The sequence below is a fragment of the Fonsecaea nubica genome (genome assembly GCF_001646965.1).
Source record: "Fonsecaea nubica strain CBS 269.64 chromosome Unknown Scaff62, whole genome shotgun sequence".
NCBI lineage: Eukaryota > Fungi > Ascomycota > Eurotiomycetes > Chaetothyriales > Herpotrichiellaceae > Fonsecaea > Fonsecaea nubica.
This window is the reverse complement of record NW_019173735.1, coordinates 23452-42154: the sequence shown is the minus strand read 5'-3', so window position 1 is coordinate 42154 and position 18703 is coordinate 23452. Positions and strand designations below refer to the sequence as shown.

Here is an 18703-nt window from a genome sequence, read left to right as displayed (position 1 = left end):
TACCTACCTACCTACCTGCTCACGAGGTACATAGATACTCGTGTGTCTGGAGGTAGAGAGGTGTGTAGATAAGACGGACAAGATCCACGGCACGCTACGCATCCACTCCCAAATGTTCCTGGCAAGCTGCAAAGCGGCCCAAGCAATGCAAACAAGTCGACGCTACCGAGGACGCTACCGACGCTACCGCTTAGAGGCTGCATTGCATTTGCAGCTGTCAAAAAAAAAAATCTACGAGGTACCGGACGTGACGAGGTGGTGCGGTGCGGTGCAGTACAGTGCAGTGCATTGCATTGCATTGCATGACATGCCGCATTCCTGCAGAGCATGTTTTTGGTAGGCCCAGGCAGGAGAGCAGGGAGCAGGGATCAGGGATGAGGGAGTCCGAGAGGGTGGTTGGTGGTTCCCCGAGTTGCAAACAACACGTGGTTGGCGGGTGATGATACCTACAAAACGATGATGGTGGTGGAGGTGGTGGTGATGATGGTAGTGGCATCGAACTTCTCCACCACTACCACCACCACTACCAATACTGGCCAGCCCCTGCGACCCAATGCTGCCAGTAATCACTCTGGTCTGCAAGCGATGGGTGGTGATGGGTGAGAGAGTGTTGATGTCACTTTGGCCCCCTTTTCCGCCCTCGCGAACAAGCAAACCAAACCAGACAGATGGAGCACCTGGTAACGGGAGAGAGTTCAAAGAGGCGATCATTGCGGGGAGGCGAGGCAGGCGAATACAACCATCTCCCTGGTCAGAGCAAGCTGGTGGCTGAATCAGGAGGCAGAAGGCAAAGGCAGGTGATTTGCGTGATGGCATGCAGTCGAGCTGCAGGTGACATTCCTGTACAAGTACTCGGTAGAGGAGGCGGCGACTGGGCTTTACAAGGTCTGGGAAAGGATCTCCTATTCTCCTTTCTTGACGAATTCGTTACGTCCCGTCTCCGTCGTGCTAGTCGTAGTTGACCAGGCAGCAAGCGCACCTTTGTTACTTGATGGTTTGCTGATTGCGTGCTTTCTGAACCACCCCCGCTCTCAAACCCCCTCGCTTCGCACCTACTGGGCAATAGCATCCTAGAGGTGACTTGGTCCTCATCTTTGGTTGGAGGTAGTCTCACGACCTGGACCAATGTCCTTTGAGAGAAAGAGGGGGGTGGGAAAGCAACACACTCGAGAGACAAGGGAGGGGTGTGGGCAAAGAACAAGAACAAAAAAAGCCACGACATCAGATCATCTGCAAGGGGACGGGGGAAATCAACACGTGGCTTGCAGGGACGGGTTGGGTACCTACGCAAAAGTTCATGGGGGGCCGTTGATGGGCTTTAAAATCCAATCCGACCGTTCCTTCGGACAATTCTTTTTGCCAGCTAGATCCAAAAAGGGCAACTGACTGCACCAGGAACTTGACAGGGTATCTGCCCTGGTTCTTGGGGTTGGTATCCTTGTGACCTCCCTGCCTTCCCCCCCGTGCCTCGCTCGTCTTGGCTTCCGTCTCGTAACTTGTGCTCCTGTCCAAACGATCCCATATCTCTTCTGCCTTGGTCACACCCTTCTTCACAGTCGACTCATGCATTAGACGCTGCGCTATCGTCGAGAAGAGCAATTGTTCCGGTGCGTGCAACAAACGGCCCCGACAGCCTGACAAGGTCCGCTGCCCTCATCCGGCAGTCGGGTCTCTTTTCTTCCCATCCTGCGCGTCTTTCCCGAACCATGATTTCACAACAAAAGATCCGCTTGGAGGGTACCTCGTAGGGTAGGGTCGGCAGTCACGCGACATCGGGCTGAATGGAAAAGGGAGTTGCTGCTGTCAGTTAGGACAAGTGCCGATTGGAGGAGTATTAACCGTTTGTTGGATTATATGTCCGACCTTTGCGAAAGAGGTGCGAGGAAGCGGAATGCTTATTCAGGCAATCAAAGCAACTCCGGACTCCGCGGGGCTTGACGTCCGTGTCCATCGTTGCTGAAAGCCTGAGGCATAAGTGTCATCGTGGGATGTCGCCGTCGCTACGTGCCAGACAGCGTCAGCAACGCGAAAGCAGGCTGAACTCTGTCTCTGTTCGTCATACGAAAGGAAAACTTGGAGGTACTAGGGGAGGATTGGCAGTCTGTCGAGATTGGTGATCACATCCAGTATCAACTTTCTTAGTTCATTGCCGTTGAGGGGTTTCTAAAGACGATTAATGATAGAAACCAACGCTGTCAAAGGGAGATTGATTGTTGTGTTTCTGAATAGACACTCATCAAACATGGCAAATGTCTTGGTGCTTCTTCACTTTGTTCTCACTTTGTTCTCGCTTACCGGTGACACCAGCAAGCAACCTGATTGGGCTGGATCTGCTTGGCTTGGCGTGATCAAACGACGCGACGACGCGTCTATCCACAGCCTTTTCTTTCCCTTCATCAGTAACTTACATTTCTGATCTTTGTCTGGTTGGACTTCAGTTGTCTCCACAACCACTGTCTTCTCCTTCTTTCCTGTGCCTCGGCTAAATATCTAAATCGGCGTGTGCACGGTCGCTCTACTCAGTTCGCGGACTTTTTGCCATATCGCTGTAGAATTTAAGCATCATGCCTCCCAGGAAGCGCAAAGTCTCATCGACGGCCAGCACTCCGGCCACCAAGAAAGTCCGCATCGGCGGCACCTCTGAGATCTCCGACAACCCCGCAGCTGCGCCGGCCGGTCGCCCCAAGCGGTCTTCTGTTAGTGAGCCCCGGTACACCTTTACAAGACGCAGCTCATCTAGCGATCAGAATGCGGCTGCGGCTGCGGCTGCGGCTGGCGCCAAAGACGAAATTGTGAAGAAGAAGCGAGGGAGACCACCCCAGGCTACAGCCTCCCCTGCGCCGAAACAAGATGTCAAATCGAAGCCAGCGGTATCGGCTGTAAAAAAAACTAAAAGTCCGTCGAGCTCACCTTTGACGCGAAGTTGTGCATGGTGTTGATTCAGTTAACAGGCTCCACTACGTCCACGTCCGTCACGTCCTCTACACGGACAGCTCGCGCAGCAAAGCAGAAGCCGAGTGCGAAGAAGCCTACTCCGACGACAACAACCGCCAAGGTCGGCAGAAAGGCGAAAGCCGCCCGCAAGGTGAAGAATGCATCGTCCGAGTCCGAGTCTGAAGATGCCTCGGATTCAGAGAAACACCCCGCAACGAGCAATGGCGATGCAAACAAGTCTGGCGAGATCGCCGCGCTTGACCATGACATACAATACTGGTTGATGAAGGCCGAACCCGAGTCTCGAATCGAAAAAGGCCACGATGTCAAATTCTCCATCGACGACCTGGCTGCCAAGACGGAGCCTGAGGGGTGGGATGGTGAGTACTGGTGTTCATCCGTGATACGAACCCTGACAAAAACGCAGGCGTACGCAACCCTGTGGCTCGAAACAATATGCGGGCAATGCGCAAGGGCGACTTGGCATTCTTCTATCATTCCAATTGTGCCACGCCCGGCATTGCAGGTGTCATGCGGATCGTCGGCGAACATACCATGGATGAGTCGGCGTTTGACCCTGCCCATCCCTACTTTGATCCCAAGTCCGACCGCGCAAAGCCCAAATGGGAACTCGTCCACGTCGAATTCGTCAAGAAGTTTGACAACCTTGTCACGCTCAAAGAGCTAAAGTCGTTTGCAAAGCCTGGTGGAGCCTTGGAGAATATGCAAACATTGAAGCAGAGTCGGCTCAGCGTCTCGGCGGTCACACCTGAGGAATGGAGATTCATTCTTGATCAGGCTGGAGAGTCAATTTCCTTGGGACATGGGGATGTCATGGGAGGTTACGAATCGGAAGTTGATGGCGAAGGCGAGGAGACCACTGCCGCCAGCGACGGCGACAAAGTCAATGGACTTTCGAAAGGAGCTCTAGGCCTAGGAATTACAGGCGCCATTCAAGTCGACGTGTCGCTTTAACCGGACTAACTTCACGGCAGCGATTCGGACATTGGTAACAAGTGCTGTGGCGGAGTGAAAGAACGACCCTGCGCAACCGGGCACAACAGGACCTGGATAGTGGCAAAAGAGATGCACAAATTTGTAAATGGAGCAACACTGAACTAAGACGGCTGTGCTCACAACATTTGGGAGTACCTGGAAGCTGGTCAGGGTTTCCAGGTGTTGACTACCTTTGAGGAAGGATGATGCAAGACACAGCGATAGGGCTGACATAGGAATTCTCGAATTTCGATACCGCACATTTGATTTTGGCTCCGTGGATGCATTCCCTGGTGCAAAGCTCGTATCGAATGCGCGAGTGTTACATGAAGGCAGGCTCATTTCCCAAACGAGCAAGCTGCATTTGCTACTGTCCACTTTCGGGCGCTTGTGTAGAGCCGTCGGGCTCCTTGGCTGGGTGGCCAGGTGTCAACAACTCGGCTAGGCTGGAAGACCCTCAGATCTTCAGAGGTGCGTTGTAGGTCGCCATCAGGTTACAAGCCGTCTCTCCCCACGGCGTGTCTGTATCTACTCGATTTCTTTCGAATCCTTCCGTCCGGTATTTCTGTTCGTGCCGGACCTCTGGATTTCTGGTGGGGACAATGAGGTGTCTTCATAGAGGAGAGTCTATCGACGAGTGGAAGGAGGAGCCAAGTGTCTCGCCATTGCCTGCTGTTTTGAGCCTCTGGCCATTCACGTGGAAGTCGATTGAGTTTGCGAGTTTGAGAGGTGCCCACAGTGTGCTAAGTACCAGGACTCTGGTTCCCCTTCCGCTCTTGCAGCCTGCAGGAAGGCGCTCCCAGAACAGCGGCAGCCTCCTCCACAGCCTCTCGCCCCTTGATCCTGGAAGATGGCGAGCGAACCTCGGCAAAAACGATGAGTGCGCAAGGCTGAAGTTCCTTTCCTGTGAAGGCAGGTGCGAAGGTGTGAAGCCAAGAAGGGCAGGCGCAGCCGGACAAGCCTAGTACAGTCTTTATCGTCGTTGCCCCTCAGTTCCCCTCTTTTCTGTTGGCCTCTTATCGGAGCTCAGCGACTTGCTGGGTGCTTTCCGTTACTACGACAATACGACACGCCGATCGCCGTGGGCGTGGACAGCTCCAAACAAGGCAATCGAGTCCCGAAAAAATAGCTTGCGGGTGGCTCCAACGTCGACACAACAACGTGTGTCAATTGGCCTGTTCACCTGGTAAAGGGCGTTGACGCGGGTCTGTCCTGGTTGATTAGATATAACAAATCTTTTTTGACAGGATTTCTCCCCCCTCCCTTTGACTTTTGTCCTTTTACATGTCCAAGTCCTCGCTGAGATTCCTGCTGTTGACTTCGAGGTCCTTTTCTCTTCGCTGTCCACCCTGGAATTGTTCTGTGAACAGGCATCTTGATCTACGACCGTTTTCCATTGCCCGCCAGTCATTGTCCAAGATGGCAGATCTGAAAGTCGAGCTGACTGCGCCCAATGGGCGGAAAATCACCTTGCCCACTGGTCTTTTCATAAACAACGAGTTTGTCAAGGCGAGTTCGGGTGAGAAGATCACCAGCATCAACCCCTCGTGAGTGACCTCTATACACCCTTTTGGACTCTGGGCTTTTGGGTTGCAACTCGTACTGACCGTTACAATCTGCTCAGGGACGAAAAGGAAATCTGCTCCGTCGAGGCGGCCTCTGCGGATGACATTGACAAGGCCGTCAAAGCCGCTCGTGCAGCCTTCAATGACCCTTCGTGGCGCGATCTCCCTGCCACGGACCGCGGCGCCCTCATGTACAAGTTCGCAGACGTCCTCGAGGCAAACAAGGAAACACTTGCCACGCTTGAGACGTGGGACAACGGAAAGCCATACAGTGTCGCGTTGAACGAGGACTTGGGCGAGGTCGTGTCCACCATCCGATACTATGCGGGATGGGCGGATAAGATTCATGGCGAGACAATCCCAACCAACCCCCAGAAGTTTGCCTACACCCTCAAGCAGCCCATTGGCGTCTGCGGCCAGATCATTCCCTGGAACTACCCTCTGGCCATGGCCGCATGGAAACTGGGACCGGCTCTCGCATGCGGCAACACTGTAGTTCTCAAGCCCGCGGAGCAGACGCCCCTGTCGATTCTCTACCTCGCGAGTCTCGTTCCGGGTATCTTCCCTCCTGGTGTCATCAATATTGTGAATGGTTTCGGAAGGGAAGCAGGACACGCTCTCGCCTCCCATTTGGATGTGGACAAGATTGCCTTTACTGGCAGCACCACCACAGGTAAACAAATCATGAAGACAGCCAGCGTCAACATGAAGAACATCACCTTGGAGACTGGCGGCAAATCACCCCTTCTTGTCTTTGACGATGCCGATCTCGAGCAAGCCGCCAAATGGGCCCACATTGGCATCATGTCAAACATGGGTCAGATCTGTACGGCCACCTCCCGCGTGATTGTTCAGGAAGGTGTCTACGACAAATTCGTTCAGCTATTCAAAGAGGTTGTCAAGACCACGTCCAAGGTCGGCGACCCATTTGCCGACGATACGTTCCAAGGCCCTCAGGTGACCAAGGCTCAATATGAGAAAGTCCTCGGATACATTGAGAGTGGAAAGTCGGAAGGCGCGACCCTGGCAACCGGAGGTGTTCCGTACAAGAACGTCGGTGACGGAAAGGGTTTCTTTATCGAGCCCACCGTTTTCACAGGCGTCAAAGACAACATGAAAATCTACCGCGAAGAGATCTTCGGCCCCTTTGTGGTCATTGCATCATTTAAAACGGAGGACGATGCGGTGCGCATGGCGAATGACACGACTTATGGCCTGGGCAGCGCATTGTTTACCAGCAACATCGAGCGAGCACACCGTGTGGCGGGCAGGATTGAGGCTGGTATGGTCTGGATCAACTCGTCAAACGATTCGGACTTCAGAGTGCCATTTGGTGGCGTCAAGCAGAGCGGCATCGGACGAGAGCTCGGCGAGGCTGGCCTGGCGGCATATACCCAAACAAAGGCGGTGCACGTTAATCTGGGATTGAAGTTGTAATGAGACAGAGGAAAGGAGGATTGAAATTTGACTGTCGGGGTGAAGGAACTTGCCACAAGAAGCAAGAGGCTACCCAAAAGAACAATGGGAGGGTATCGGGCATAGCATTTGCGAGTCCAGAAAGCTCGAGATCCTGATTGTGCAGTACCAGATCTTGAAGTCGTGAGCATTTGCACAAAAGAGACATGAATCAGTCATCTTCATATTGTTGTTGGCGAATGCGTATCCGTCCTCACATAGGTCCCTTGCTTGAGCTGTCTGATGATCAATTATTCCAAGCCAACACGGCCCCTTCCCCCGGCATTGCCTGTGTTGACCTGAAAGTCTGAGCATCCATTGAGCCAGCTTTGAGTTGCGGCCAATAAGCGACCAGTTCCATAAAGTCACGTGATATCGAATTCCCGCCAAGCATCCAAACCGCCTGCGCTGTCCATCGGGGGATTCTTTTGGGCTCAACAATTACCATCACCTCGCCCATTTCTTAACCCCAGAATTGTCTAATATTCTCCTACAAGGTCGCTCTACGACCAGCTACCGAGTCCTCGACCCCCACGAAGCGGCCACTCGTTGCCCCTGATCAACCAAGATGGCTTCAGGACAATCGTGGCTGAACCAGGACTTTGGTGGAGACGACGAAGAATCGGACAACGACTTCAACCCTGGGTACGAGGGCGGGTCGGACGAGGAGGGTGAAGAAGCAGATGTAAAGACCGAGCGCGGCGCCAAAGCAGCTGGTGATGACGACGAAGACGAAGACGATGACCGTCCTGCACCTACCACGAACGGTAACAAATCGTCCTCTCCTGCGAGAAAGGATCGACGACCGCGACCGGATGAGGACGATGAAGATGGTGACCAAGAAGAGCAGGCGGACAACGGTGAAGATGACGAAGGCGAGGGTGAGGACCTGCACGGCGAAGACGAGGACGATGAAGATGAAGACGATGAAGAGGACGAAGATGCAATCACCAGTCGGCCCAGAAAGCGCCGGCGGCGAGGCCTGAATCAGTTCTTCGAAGAAGAAGCCGAAGTCGACGAGGATGACGATGAACTCGAAGCCGAGGAGGACGATCTTGGGCCCGATTTCATCGAGCAGAATCACCCCGACGACGACCTCCCCCCCGAAGCAGACCAGGATGACGCGAGACACAGAGAGCTGGACCGCCAGCGGCAGATCGAGGCGTCGATGGATCTGGAGAAGCAGGCGGCCGCTTACAAAGAGCGGTACGGTCGAAGAACAACCACGGCCTTGAGCCAGGGTTCCTTTGTGCCACAGAACCTGCTCATGCCGGACGTCAACGATCCAAGTATCTGGGGAGTTCGATGCAAAGCTGGAAAAGAGAGAGAAATTGTCAGCCGGATCATGAAGAAATACTTTGAGAGCAAGGGTCGGAACCAGCTGCAAATCTGTTCAGTCTTTGAAAGAGGCGATGGTCCTATGGCCGGGTACATCTTTGTCGAGGCTCTGAAGAAGAGCGACGTCGAAGATGCCCTGACCAACGTCCCGGACGTCTATCCGCGATCCAAGATGAATCTGGTCCCAGTGAAGGAAATGCCTGACTTGTTGAGGACCAGAAAGGACAAGGAGCTGGAAGTCGGTGGTTACGTGCGCATCAAGCGAGGTCTCTACATGGGCGACTTGGCCATGATCGAGGACGTCGAAACCAATGGTCTCGAAGTGACACTCCGCCTGGTCCCTAGGCTTTCCTACGGCTTGGAAGAGGACCAGGGACGACCGGCTCTTGCAGATGCAAAGCGCAAACGACCAAATGCATTCGGACCGATCAACACGTTTCAAAATCGACCTCCACAGAGGCTATTCAACGAGCTGGAAGCGAAGAAGAGGCACGAGCGATTTGTCACCCAAAACCGAGGGCTGACTGGCAAGAGCTTCACCTACAAGGGCGACACCTACGAGAATGGATTTCTGATCAAAGAGTTCAAGCTGCAGCATCTCATCACCGAGAACGTCAACCCAAAGCTCGAGGAGATCACAAAGCTCACCAAAACCGCCGCCGACGGCTCCGAGCTGCTTGATCTCGAAACTCTGGCCCACAGTCTGCGGAACACGACTGCTGAAGGCAACTATATGCCTGGCGATGAGGTCGAGGTCTACGAGGGTGAACAGAGAGGCATCGTCGGCAAGACAGAAGCTGTCCATGGCAACATTGTCTCCATTATGGTGTCCGAGGGCGAACTGACCGGCCAGCTCGTCGAGGTGCCTGTCAAGGGTCTGCGGAAACGCTTCAAGGAGGGTGACAACGTCAAGATCATTGGTGGTAGCAAGTACCGCGACGAAGTGGGAATGGTGCTGCGAATCAAGGATGATAAGGTCACGGTCCTCACCAACAACAGCAACGACGAAATCACCGTCTTTAGCAAAGATCTCCGGGAAGCCACCGACTCGGGCAGTGGTGGTGCAGGAACCAGCAAGTTCGACGTGCAAGAACTGGTGCAGGTCGATCCCACGACGGTTGGGTGTGTGATCAGAGCTGACCGGGATTCGGTTCGGATTCTTGATCAGAATGGCTCGGTCATGACAAAGATACCATCGCAGATCCAGAAGATCGAAGCCCGGAAGAATGCGGTCGCGACGGATAAGAATGGTTCAGAGATCCGCATAGGCGACGTGGTCCGCGAGTCTGGCGGAGAAGGGAAATCTGGAACGATTCTCCATATCCACCGAGGGTATGTCTTTTGCCACAACAAGCTCGGGATCGAGAATTCGGGCATCTGGGTCAACCGGTGCACAAATGTCATCACCACGGCGGCAAAGGGTGGGCGCATCACAGCCCCGACTACAGATCTGACCAAGATGAATCCCGCTCTTCAGATGAAGCGACCAGACATGGCCATGCCGCCTCCACAGCGACCTGGGCGAGATCCTCTTCAGGGGAAGCTGGTGCATATCAACAAGGGAACGTACAAAGGTCACCGTGCTCTTGTCAAAGACACGACAGCTGGCGAAGCAAGACTTGAACTTCAAACGAAGAACAAGGTTATCAATGTCAGCAAGTTTGATTTGTCAATCATTGAGTAAGTTCTTTGTCTTTTGTACCATCTGCTCTGCTGACACTCTACAGCCCCAACTCGCAGAACCGGACAAGATATGAAGACTGGATCAGGCAGCGTGGCGGCCCATCGGCAATCAGAGCAGGACCTGGTGTTCCCGGCTCCCGGATTCCCGATGCAGGCTTTGGAGGCCGAACACCCATGGGCGTCATGGATGGAGGCCGAACTCCAGCATGGGGCTCCTCGTCAAGGACGCCTGCCTGGAGTGGTCCTGGAGCTGCGAGTCTCGATTCCAGCCGCACCCCATCGTGGAAGGGGGCTTCGGGCTCTCAGACATCGTATGGAGGTGGTGGCATGACTTCGTACGGCGGCGCAGGCAACTACTCGACCAACACAGGCTCCCGCACACCAGCGTGGAGCTCCGGCGCAAAGACTCCCTACGGTGGCGACCACGGATTCAGCTCTTCTGGTAATCAGGGCTTTGACGCCTTTGCAGCCGGCTCCCGCACTCCAGCATATAACCCGGCGTCGTCACGGACTCCAGCCTGGGGCGGACCCGGCAGTTCTGCAGCGTCGGCTCCCACGCCTGGCGCGCGTCCTTACGATGCGCCGACTCCGGGAATCTCAGCGCCCACGCCGTCTGCGTCTGGACCTGGCCGCTACGACGACGAGGCATACACTCCATATCTCAGCGCCCCGACCCCAGGCGCATCAGCAACCGCACCACAGGATGCACCGACTCCAGCTCCCCCGAGTTTCGCAAAGAGCGCAAACCGCGAGCCGTTGAAAGCCAATCGACTGGCCGTGTTTGACGCACCGACCCCTGCTGCAAGTGCACCGACACCGTACGCCAGCGGCGCCTTTGACGCGCCCACCCCTGCAGCAGGAGGACCTCGATACGTGGATGACGACGACGACGATGAGTAGTGATCCGCTATCTCATGCTGTGCTGTGCTGTGCCATTCATCAGGGTGGACAAGGGAGAAGAGCCTTCCTTGGAGATTTTTTTTGTACGACTAGGTAACCTCTCTAACCAATTTTTGCTGCCGCGCTTGTCTTTTTACTTTATTTTTGCTTTGCTCTACAATTACAAGTATTGTGCTCGAAATGTCTTCTTGGAGGAAGGAGGACACGGGCCTACCTAGCGAGTCATGTGATTTATTCAATTGGTTTGCCGTGCATTACAAAAATGTGGGAATGAACGAGGCAGCAGCAGCAGCGGCGGCGGCCGCGAAAGAAGCAAAACAAAAACTGGGCTGTGACAACAAGTGGATTTCACCGCGCAATGCCATGCGATGCGACGAAATCAAGCAGACGCGGAGCAAGTCTCAGACAGACTGATAGATGAGATATCTGGATATCCGAATGAAAAAGGTAAAAAGGAGAGCTCAATCGACCAAAACCTCCCTTCATCATTGTCATTTCACATTGTGTTTCCCTCCGTTTCCTTTGCCTCTTCGCCGTTTCGCCAAGGACTCGGTAGAGAGCAAATAGTCGAATCAAGGTCGCGTGACCCATCCCCTGCCTGCGCCTTCAAACACCAACACAAACACGAAGATAAGTTTAGGGGGAAATCGATTTCCTGCAGGACCTCGCCCAAGTTCTCAAAAAGGTACAGGTACAGGTACAGGGACCCGTACTCGTACTCATCACTCCTCGAATCGCCCAGCGGCACGGCACATGCGTGAGTGAGTGAGTGTGCGTGACAGACCACTCCGCATCGCTTCGGAAGCGAAGTTGCAAGGTTGCAAAATTTCACAAGAGGTCGGCCACTTTCGTCTAGGTACCGAGTGCACTCTCTCTCGTGTAGACCTTGGCTTGTTGGCCATTATTGCGACTCGGAGCCGAAAGTATGACCCTGCCTGATACAACGCGAATACATACTCGGTGTTTCCTCGTACGTACCTGAGCATCCCTCGCCAACCGGGGGGACGGGATGAGGAGTAGAGGCGAGATAACGAGTCGACCAAGGTCGGTTGGGTAGGTGGTACCGAGAGCAATTGACGAACGAGCACTGGTCTGCTCGTGCTCGTGCTCGTGCTCGTGCTCGTATTGTTGGAGTGGCGCTTGCCCTTGTCGAGCAAAACAAATCACACCTGGATTTTGATTGAAAGTACGAGGTAACGTGGGAGGAGCGAAGACGAGCATATAAAAATAGTGACGACGACTGCGGAATTGCAGGGGTTCCGCGCCGTTGGGAACGTTGTCGCCTCACCTCGCCTCGCCTCGCATCATCCTTGCATTATTACATGACCCACTTCCACGTCTCGCAAAGTTGCAAAGTGGTGAAATCCGTACCTACGGGAGTCTCCAGTGATCCGCGTTGAAGACAACTTGACCGCAGGGCGATCAGGATTCCGGTTTGATGGCGTCGTAGGCGAAGAATGGCGTGGGCAATGGAAGCTCTAGAAGCATTCGAAGGTTTACAAGCGAGATAGCCCTCTTTTCGATAAACTCCATGCTTCATGCACCAGGACCAAAAGGGAAACGAGGTCCGTCTTCAGTTGGGTGGAGCTACAGGGGTCTTGATGGAGACATTGGACTTGTACTTGTACTTGTCCAGGTATAGCCTTGCTGTGGGGACCGGTCCGGAAATTGCTGCTGTCAGACGGGCTCTTGCTTGGTGCTTCCGGCGGATGATACGGAAGTCAGACCAAAGCGAACCATGATGCGGAGCAAGACAAATGGGCTCCCGTGTGGTGTGATTGCACGGGCGACTTCTCCTCGCTCCCATTCGCTTTGCCGTCTCCTCCAATGTGAGTGATGATTAATACAACCAGCACTGCCCGGGAGCTCAATGCAATGTGAACTGTCTCTTGTCCCAAGCTTTACAAAGTCCTTGGACAGACCAAAACCCCTGACTTCGCACTTTTGACTCTGCACTTTCTTGGAGCGGGCAGCTGTGGGAAATGGCCAAGCTTGCGGAAGGAGATTCAGGAACCATTGGCTCCATCCAACAGACACCACCAAACCGCTCCAGCTCCATCAAAGTCATAGTGACAGGAGGTCTTGGATTTGTGGGTTCAGCCATTGTCCGATCTTTGCAGGAATTCCATCCCGACTGGCACGTCTGGATTCTCGACAGGGCTGAAGATCCACGACAAGGAAACCCTGACGCGCGAGATGATGAGCTGGACTTACTCAGGGGTTGCAAATATGACTATGTCCAGGCGGACATCACGAACCAGGCCGGCGTCATGGACGCACTTGCCATGATCGACGCAGATGCCGTTATCCACTCAGCAGGTATTGTGCCGTCGTTGAGCGAGAGGTAGGTACGTTTCGTCGTGCTATGCGAACGACGCGGTTCCCGGATAGCAGCTCCCATTCGAGGCGCCGAATCTTGTTCTCTACCCTCGGGGGGAGATGTGCTGCGGCGCCGGGCACTTCTATTGGTCTCGATACTTTTCTTAGTGTAACGAGACACAGTCGCTCATTCAATTTGTTCTGGCAGGTATGCGCGACGCCTGGAAGCGTTGGTCAAAACTGTCAACGTGGAAGGGACACGGCACATGGTCGAGGCGGCCAGAATGAGCAGATGCAAAGCATTTGTGTATACGAGTAGTTGCTGCGCTGTGATAGACGACATGAGCCAGCCGTATGCCAACATTGATGAGAGGTGGCCAGTTGCACCCAAGTCGTCCATATACGGCGAGAGTAAAGCTCAAGGGGAGCGGATAGTGCTGGAAGCAAACAATCAGAAAATGTCGACCTGCGTGCTGAGACCCTCGGTGCTGTTTGGTGAAGGGGACAACCAGCTGATACCACCAATTCACGCCTGCATTGCCAAACAAGAGACTCGCTGGGTGATTGGGGACGCCAGCAATCTCTGGGACACGACTTACGTTGGCAATGTGGCTGACGCACACGTTCTTGCCGTCGAAAACCTGTTGGATTTGCAATCAGCGGGATCAAAGCGTGGCTGCAATGGTCAAACAAGAGCGGAAAGCGCCGCTGGGCATATCTTCTTCATCCAAAACAACGAACCCGTCTCTTTTCGTGAATTCAGCCTTGCTGTTTGGAAAGAGTTTGGGCATTTTCCGCCCGCCTGGGAAGTTCACATTCCAGAAGGACTGGCATGGGTCCTAGGCTTGGTCGCGGAAGTCTTTACCCGAGTTTCGGGCACTCCAACGACCCTCTCGCGTGGAAGCGTGATGGACGCCTGCGCGATGCGGTATGCCAGTGGTGCTAAAGCCAGGAGGATCCTCGGCTATCACCCTCGAGTAGGCCTTGAAGCTGGAATTAGGACAAGCTGTGAGGTGAGTGCTGCCGTCTCCTCCTCTCATCTTTTTTGAGGCCACTGGCTGCCGGTAGATTTTTGAAGGTACCAAGGCGCTGACTGATGTCAATGCGGATCAGCACTATGCTAAAAGACTGACGAGAGGCTCCTTCCGTGTCAAATGATGATGATACGCAGGACGTACGAGAAATCCACCGCGTGGGTAAATGGGGAATGCGTCGGCGACGCTACTGAGCTAAAGGTGCCGGGGCAGGGGCAGCGGTTGTAGTAGTAGACAAAGACTTCGCCATATGATAAGATCAGGTCAGCACTATGTAATCGGAGAATCGGTGCTTTAAGGGTGCGCGATTTTTGATGGCGTTGAGCAGGGTTCGCCATGGTGGCCAGAGGTACTCGAAGGTGGTAGGGTGCCAGAAGCTAGGAACATGGTATCGGCAGAAGGGCATCTGAGGGTTCATTGAGACTCGACGTGTGTTCTTTGCCCAGCAGTGCTTACCCAGGTTAGGATTTAGACCTGGAAAGCTGCCGGGTACCTGCTTGGGGATCCTGGAAATATGCAGCACCAGCGAAAATTAGTGAAGGGGGCCAAAGTCATGCACAAAGGGGGGGATGTCGGGTACCTGGCCGTCGGAAGCATGCACAAGACGGAGGCACGATGGTGGTGCAGGCTAGGCAGGTACCCAGGTAGTATTTCCCCATTTCTGAGCAAAGCACGACTATGACAGGAAGGAGCAAGCATCCGTGGCCGCTATCAGCTGTCCAGAGATTGGTATCGATGCAAGTGTTGTGCGAGTATGCCTCGGTCCTCGGGAGGCCCTGTGGCTGGTGACGGGTTGAAAAGAAGGAAATGAGTTGGTGGTGCTGCTGTTGCTGCTATGATAGCCTTGCACCAGTTCGTCGTCTCATGTTTGGTGCTGGATCCAATGGCCGGTGCAACCCAGCATTTGGAATCAGTGACGTCGCCATGTTCTTGGCAGTCGCACAGCCAATGATCTTCGCTAGCAGGGATGGCACTGACGGGTGGCGCAGGCGCAGGAAAGACGCCAGTGCTAACAAGTGCAGGGCAAGTGGTAAAGCTGCAGAATAGCGAGGCTCCATCCCCTTCTCCTCCTGCTCCTCCTCATATCCATTTCCCCCCCAGACACCTCGAGCTTCCCCTTTTCTAAAACAGCTTCTATCCACTTTCCGCTGGCTTCCTCATCAAGCCTTCCTCAATCCTGACCCGTCTCTCTCCAAACTCGTTCCTGCGAAGCACAACTACTCCAAATTCCGAGTCCTCCATTTGACGAGTCGTTCGTCCCGCTGCCTCCACTACCTTCCCGCTTCCACGGCACCCCATGATCCTAGACTCGTTATTTAGCCCACAGCACCTGTACGGAGTAGCACTGGGCTTCGTTATTCGGTTTCAACCCTGACGCTTCTCCAAGAGATGGATCCTTTGGAGCCTCGGGAAACTGGGACTGGATTTCTGACCGTCGGGTCGCCTGCCTTTACCACCGAATCCAGTTTGTTCTGCCCTCACCCAACTATTGCTGAGACTCTCGGCGCTTTACGGGGTACATATTCTCACTCCAATGACCTGATGTGGTCCCCGACTCCCTGTAAAGACCAGACTGTTCCTGGTTCGGGCCAAAGGACACCTTTTCCGGCAGGGGCCACCAAGTACAATAGAATCCGCAGTCCGTTTGTTTCGCTCGAGGCTTCGCAGCCCTACTTCGAGAAAATTCTGCCGCCTCACCAAGGCCAGTGCAGATCATCTCCGTGATCGGCACCAGGGCAAGCTATTGAGCTTGGGCAGCAATAGTGTAAATGGGTCTTCTCCAGTCCTGCACCTTTCGTCTACTTACACTACGGGTGCGATCAGCGAGACCCTCGCCCTCGGCACCCTCACTACTTGCTGCTTAGGTACATGGCTCTACGGGTAAATATGTTGTAATGGTCAAACCCTTTTCGTGACTCGGGAACTTTTTGCCCCTATGCACCCCTGGTCTGCAATTGTCATCTGTCTTTGAGCACCTATGCACAGCCATTGCTCTGACATGCTTGCACTGTGATGGCTAACTAATTCTTCACCAAAGCAAATAGCCGGTCTACCAGATCTTGCGACGAATTGATCTTCAGATACCTGAAAAGGACTTGGGTACCCTTGGGCTACCCATGCGACTCGCTAGCCCAACGCCTCACGCTCATCACCCGTTATGCTCCACCGACCGAATCTTAGGGGTTATGATCCACCGCTTATACTCGAAACGGCCACTCGAGGCGTTCTCGCAACCCTTGTTCTCCATGTTAGGGCTGTGCGAAACTCGACACCCCATCGTCCTAGACGGACTTAGCAGCGTGTACGTCCTGCGTGTCCAGCATCTCTTGAACAACGCGTCGATCAACAACACCCGCGTGACTGGCAGGTGATGCAGCTCACCGTGACCTTGAGAGCACGAATCGTCCATTGAACGCGTCTCGGGCATCAAAAGAAACCTTATACTTGCGCAACAGCCCAAAATAACCAGGGATGGGGGATTCCTGGCCGGTCACGCCGCCGTTCCCAAGAAGAGATTAACGGGCTTCCAGAACAACCAAGGTTCCAAACCTTTATTATTACGCGGGCCCCAACTTTTTCCCTGCCTGCGAGCAGCGAATCAAGGGCCCTTACCTTGGAAGTGCTAAGGCAGACCTTGTCAGTCTGCTAAACTGGTGTACAATGGACGGCAGCGCCTCGACGCCTCGTCCATGGCCGTCGGGAACAACCCGCTGCTCAGGGTCATGGCACTTTCGTTTCACCCCCCTGTCCGTGTGGGTCTTTTCGTAAGAAAGTAGAGTCTCCCGGGGATTGCGGAATCGGTGGGAATCATCAGAGAACTTCAAGCATAGTTCTGAGGGCCGAAACTGATTCGCGTTGTCCCTCCTCTCTCCACGTGCCGTCACTGACAAGTTCAATATCCTCGTTGTCGGGTTTTCCGTTTTGTTGTTCCCTTCCGCCAGACCAAGTTCGGCATCAAAAATTATGCTGCATTACCTGATGAGTGCCCTATACGAAGCCCCCTGGCCATAGATCATTCGACAACCCTCCTGGCCGTAGTGGGAGACAAGACACCCTCACCTCCTTCCGAACTCGAATTGTTCTCTTCTTTTCTTTCCGCTTGCACACCACTTTGGTTCGCTCTGATCATGTTGGCCTTGACCTCTCCGATCAGCAATCTACATTCTACCTACTCGTCGGGAGTCGCCCCGGGGGTTCAGTTCGCTCTTGATTTAACAGACAATACCGCGGGCATGTCGGAGAAGGAGGATTTTCTGTTTTCCAGGCAGCAGCAAGATACGGCTACCGCGAGGTCGCTGGCCGATACCTCGTCTCCATTTTCTTTCTCCAGGTACGTCGTGCACCGCAGACGCTTCGATTCTCCTTCTGCTGACACGCGACCCGCCTTAGGTTTGCACAGTGGCCGTCGTCCACCTACGACCCGTTTGCTGGGGAATCTGGCGGCCGCATATCTCCAGAGCGGTCGGAGAGGCTGCGGCAGAGGCTCCCTCTAGAGATCCACAACGCAGCTCGTATACCCACGGCGACTCCTGTGGGCGATCCTTTCCGACCACTCTCATTTGTATCACAGTCGTCTACGTTCGCATCTGAACCGGGCTCGTATCCGCAACACGGTCTGCCACCCAGGTCGAATCCCGATGACCCCAACATGACGCTTCGGAGGCAGAGCCAGGACAGTTTTATTCTTCAGACAGGGTCTCCCACAAGTCAGGGCTATGCAGAATACGACCTGGAAACGCAAAATCGACGGGCTTCCGAGATGGGCAGGACCGCCACTCGCTACCACACGCGGAGACGACCTTTCAACCAAGACGAGTTCGACGGGCCTTCTCAGCTGCTTCCGCTGCCGGTACCGCAACAGGAGCACGCACGGTCACAGGCTTTGCCCTCGCTGCCAGTCCACCTCGACGTCGAGGAGCAGGACGAGATCACCTCTCGTGTGAATGATATTCTGTCCCGCTGTGCCTTTCACTTTGTCGCCAAATACCAGTTTCCCATCCCGCTAGAAAGGGATAAACCCAGGGTCCGCACGCCGGGGGACCGCGAGTGGACCGAGTGGGCGTATTTATTGAAGAGACTCGCCACCAAGCGAAGGATCCCAGCCCGCGTGCTCTACGACAACCAAATCAAACAGTTCGTCACGACATTAGAGAACTCTATTGCCGTCAAGCAAAACAACAGAGACCAGCAGCCCAGAACGCCAAAGGACGACCGGTATATGCTGCAACTAGTCAGCGCCGCCACGCAGGTCGCGAAGATCTTGATGGATTCATTGTCTATGGAACAGCTCGACGCTCTATATAGGCAAACCGAGAGCGTAATCCTCGAAAGAAGAGCCAGACTCAGAGGGTTGGGATTTCAGTGAAAGAGTCCCCGCAATCATGTTTGCTTATTCTTTGCCATTCTGCGAAGGAAGGGGGGGACCTATCCTCCTGCAATGATGCACATGCCAGATATTTATTTTCCTTGGAGGCCACT

At 54.2% G+C, this 18703-nt stretch overlaps 6 protein-coding genes across 6 annotated transcripts; all 6 read left to right on the top strand.

Annotated features, from left to right (window-relative positions):
* Positions 1-2564: 2564 nt before the first annotated feature.
* On the top strand, positions 2565-3909 carry AYO20_08155 (hypothetical protein; the record flags this gene model as incomplete). Its single annotated transcript, XM_022646436.1, has 3 exons — positions 2565-2879; positions 2945-3314; positions 3362-3909. The coding sequence occupies 3 exons, from the start codon at positions 2565-2567 to the stop codon at positions 3907-3909; spliced, it is 1233 nt and encodes a 410-aa protein (XP_022497559.1).
* A 1440-nt stretch (positions 3910-5349) lies between these two features.
* On the top strand, positions 5350-6932 carry AYO20_08154 (hypothetical protein; the record flags this gene model as incomplete). The annotated part of the gene is made up of 2 exons (XM_022646435.1): positions 5350-5477; positions 5555-6932. The coding sequence occupies 2 exons, from the start codon at positions 5350-5352 to the stop codon at positions 6930-6932; spliced, it is 1506 nt and encodes a 501-aa protein (XP_022497558.1).
* Positions 6933-7518: 586 nt separating this feature from the next.
* Positions 7519-10871, top strand: AYO20_08153 (hypothetical protein; the record flags this gene model as incomplete). The annotated part of the gene is made up of 2 exons (XM_022646434.1): positions 7519-9968; positions 10016-10871. 2 exons carry the CDS (start codon positions 7519-7521, stop codon positions 10869-10871), a joined length of 3306 nt encoding a protein of 1101 aa, XP_022497557.1.
* A 1982-nt stretch (positions 10872-12853) lies between these two features.
* Positions 12854-13219, top strand: AYO20_08152 (dihydroorotate dehydrogenase (fumarate); the record flags this gene model as incomplete). The annotated part of the gene is made up of 1 exon (XM_022646433.1): positions 12854-13219. The coding sequence occupies one exon, from the start codon at positions 12854-12856 to the stop codon at positions 13217-13219; it is 366 nt and encodes a 121-aa protein (XP_022497556.1).
* Positions 13220-13531: 312 nt separating this feature from the next.
* AYO20_08151 (hypothetical protein) lies at positions 13532-14348 on the top strand (the record flags this gene model as incomplete). The annotated part of the gene is made up of 2 exons (XM_022646432.1): positions 13532-14203; positions 14259-14348. 2 exons carry the CDS (start codon positions 13532-13534, stop codon positions 14346-14348), a joined length of 762 nt encoding a protein of 253 aa, XP_022497555.1.
* A 3004-nt stretch (positions 14349-17352) lies between these two features.
* AYO20_08150 (hypothetical protein) lies at positions 17353-18590 on the top strand (the record flags this gene model as incomplete). The annotated part of the gene is made up of 2 exons (XM_022646431.1): positions 17353-17555; positions 17615-18590. 2 exons carry the CDS (start codon positions 17353-17355, stop codon positions 18588-18590), a joined length of 1179 nt encoding a protein of 392 aa, XP_022497554.1.
* Between the last annotated feature and the right edge of the window lie 113 nt (positions 18591-18703).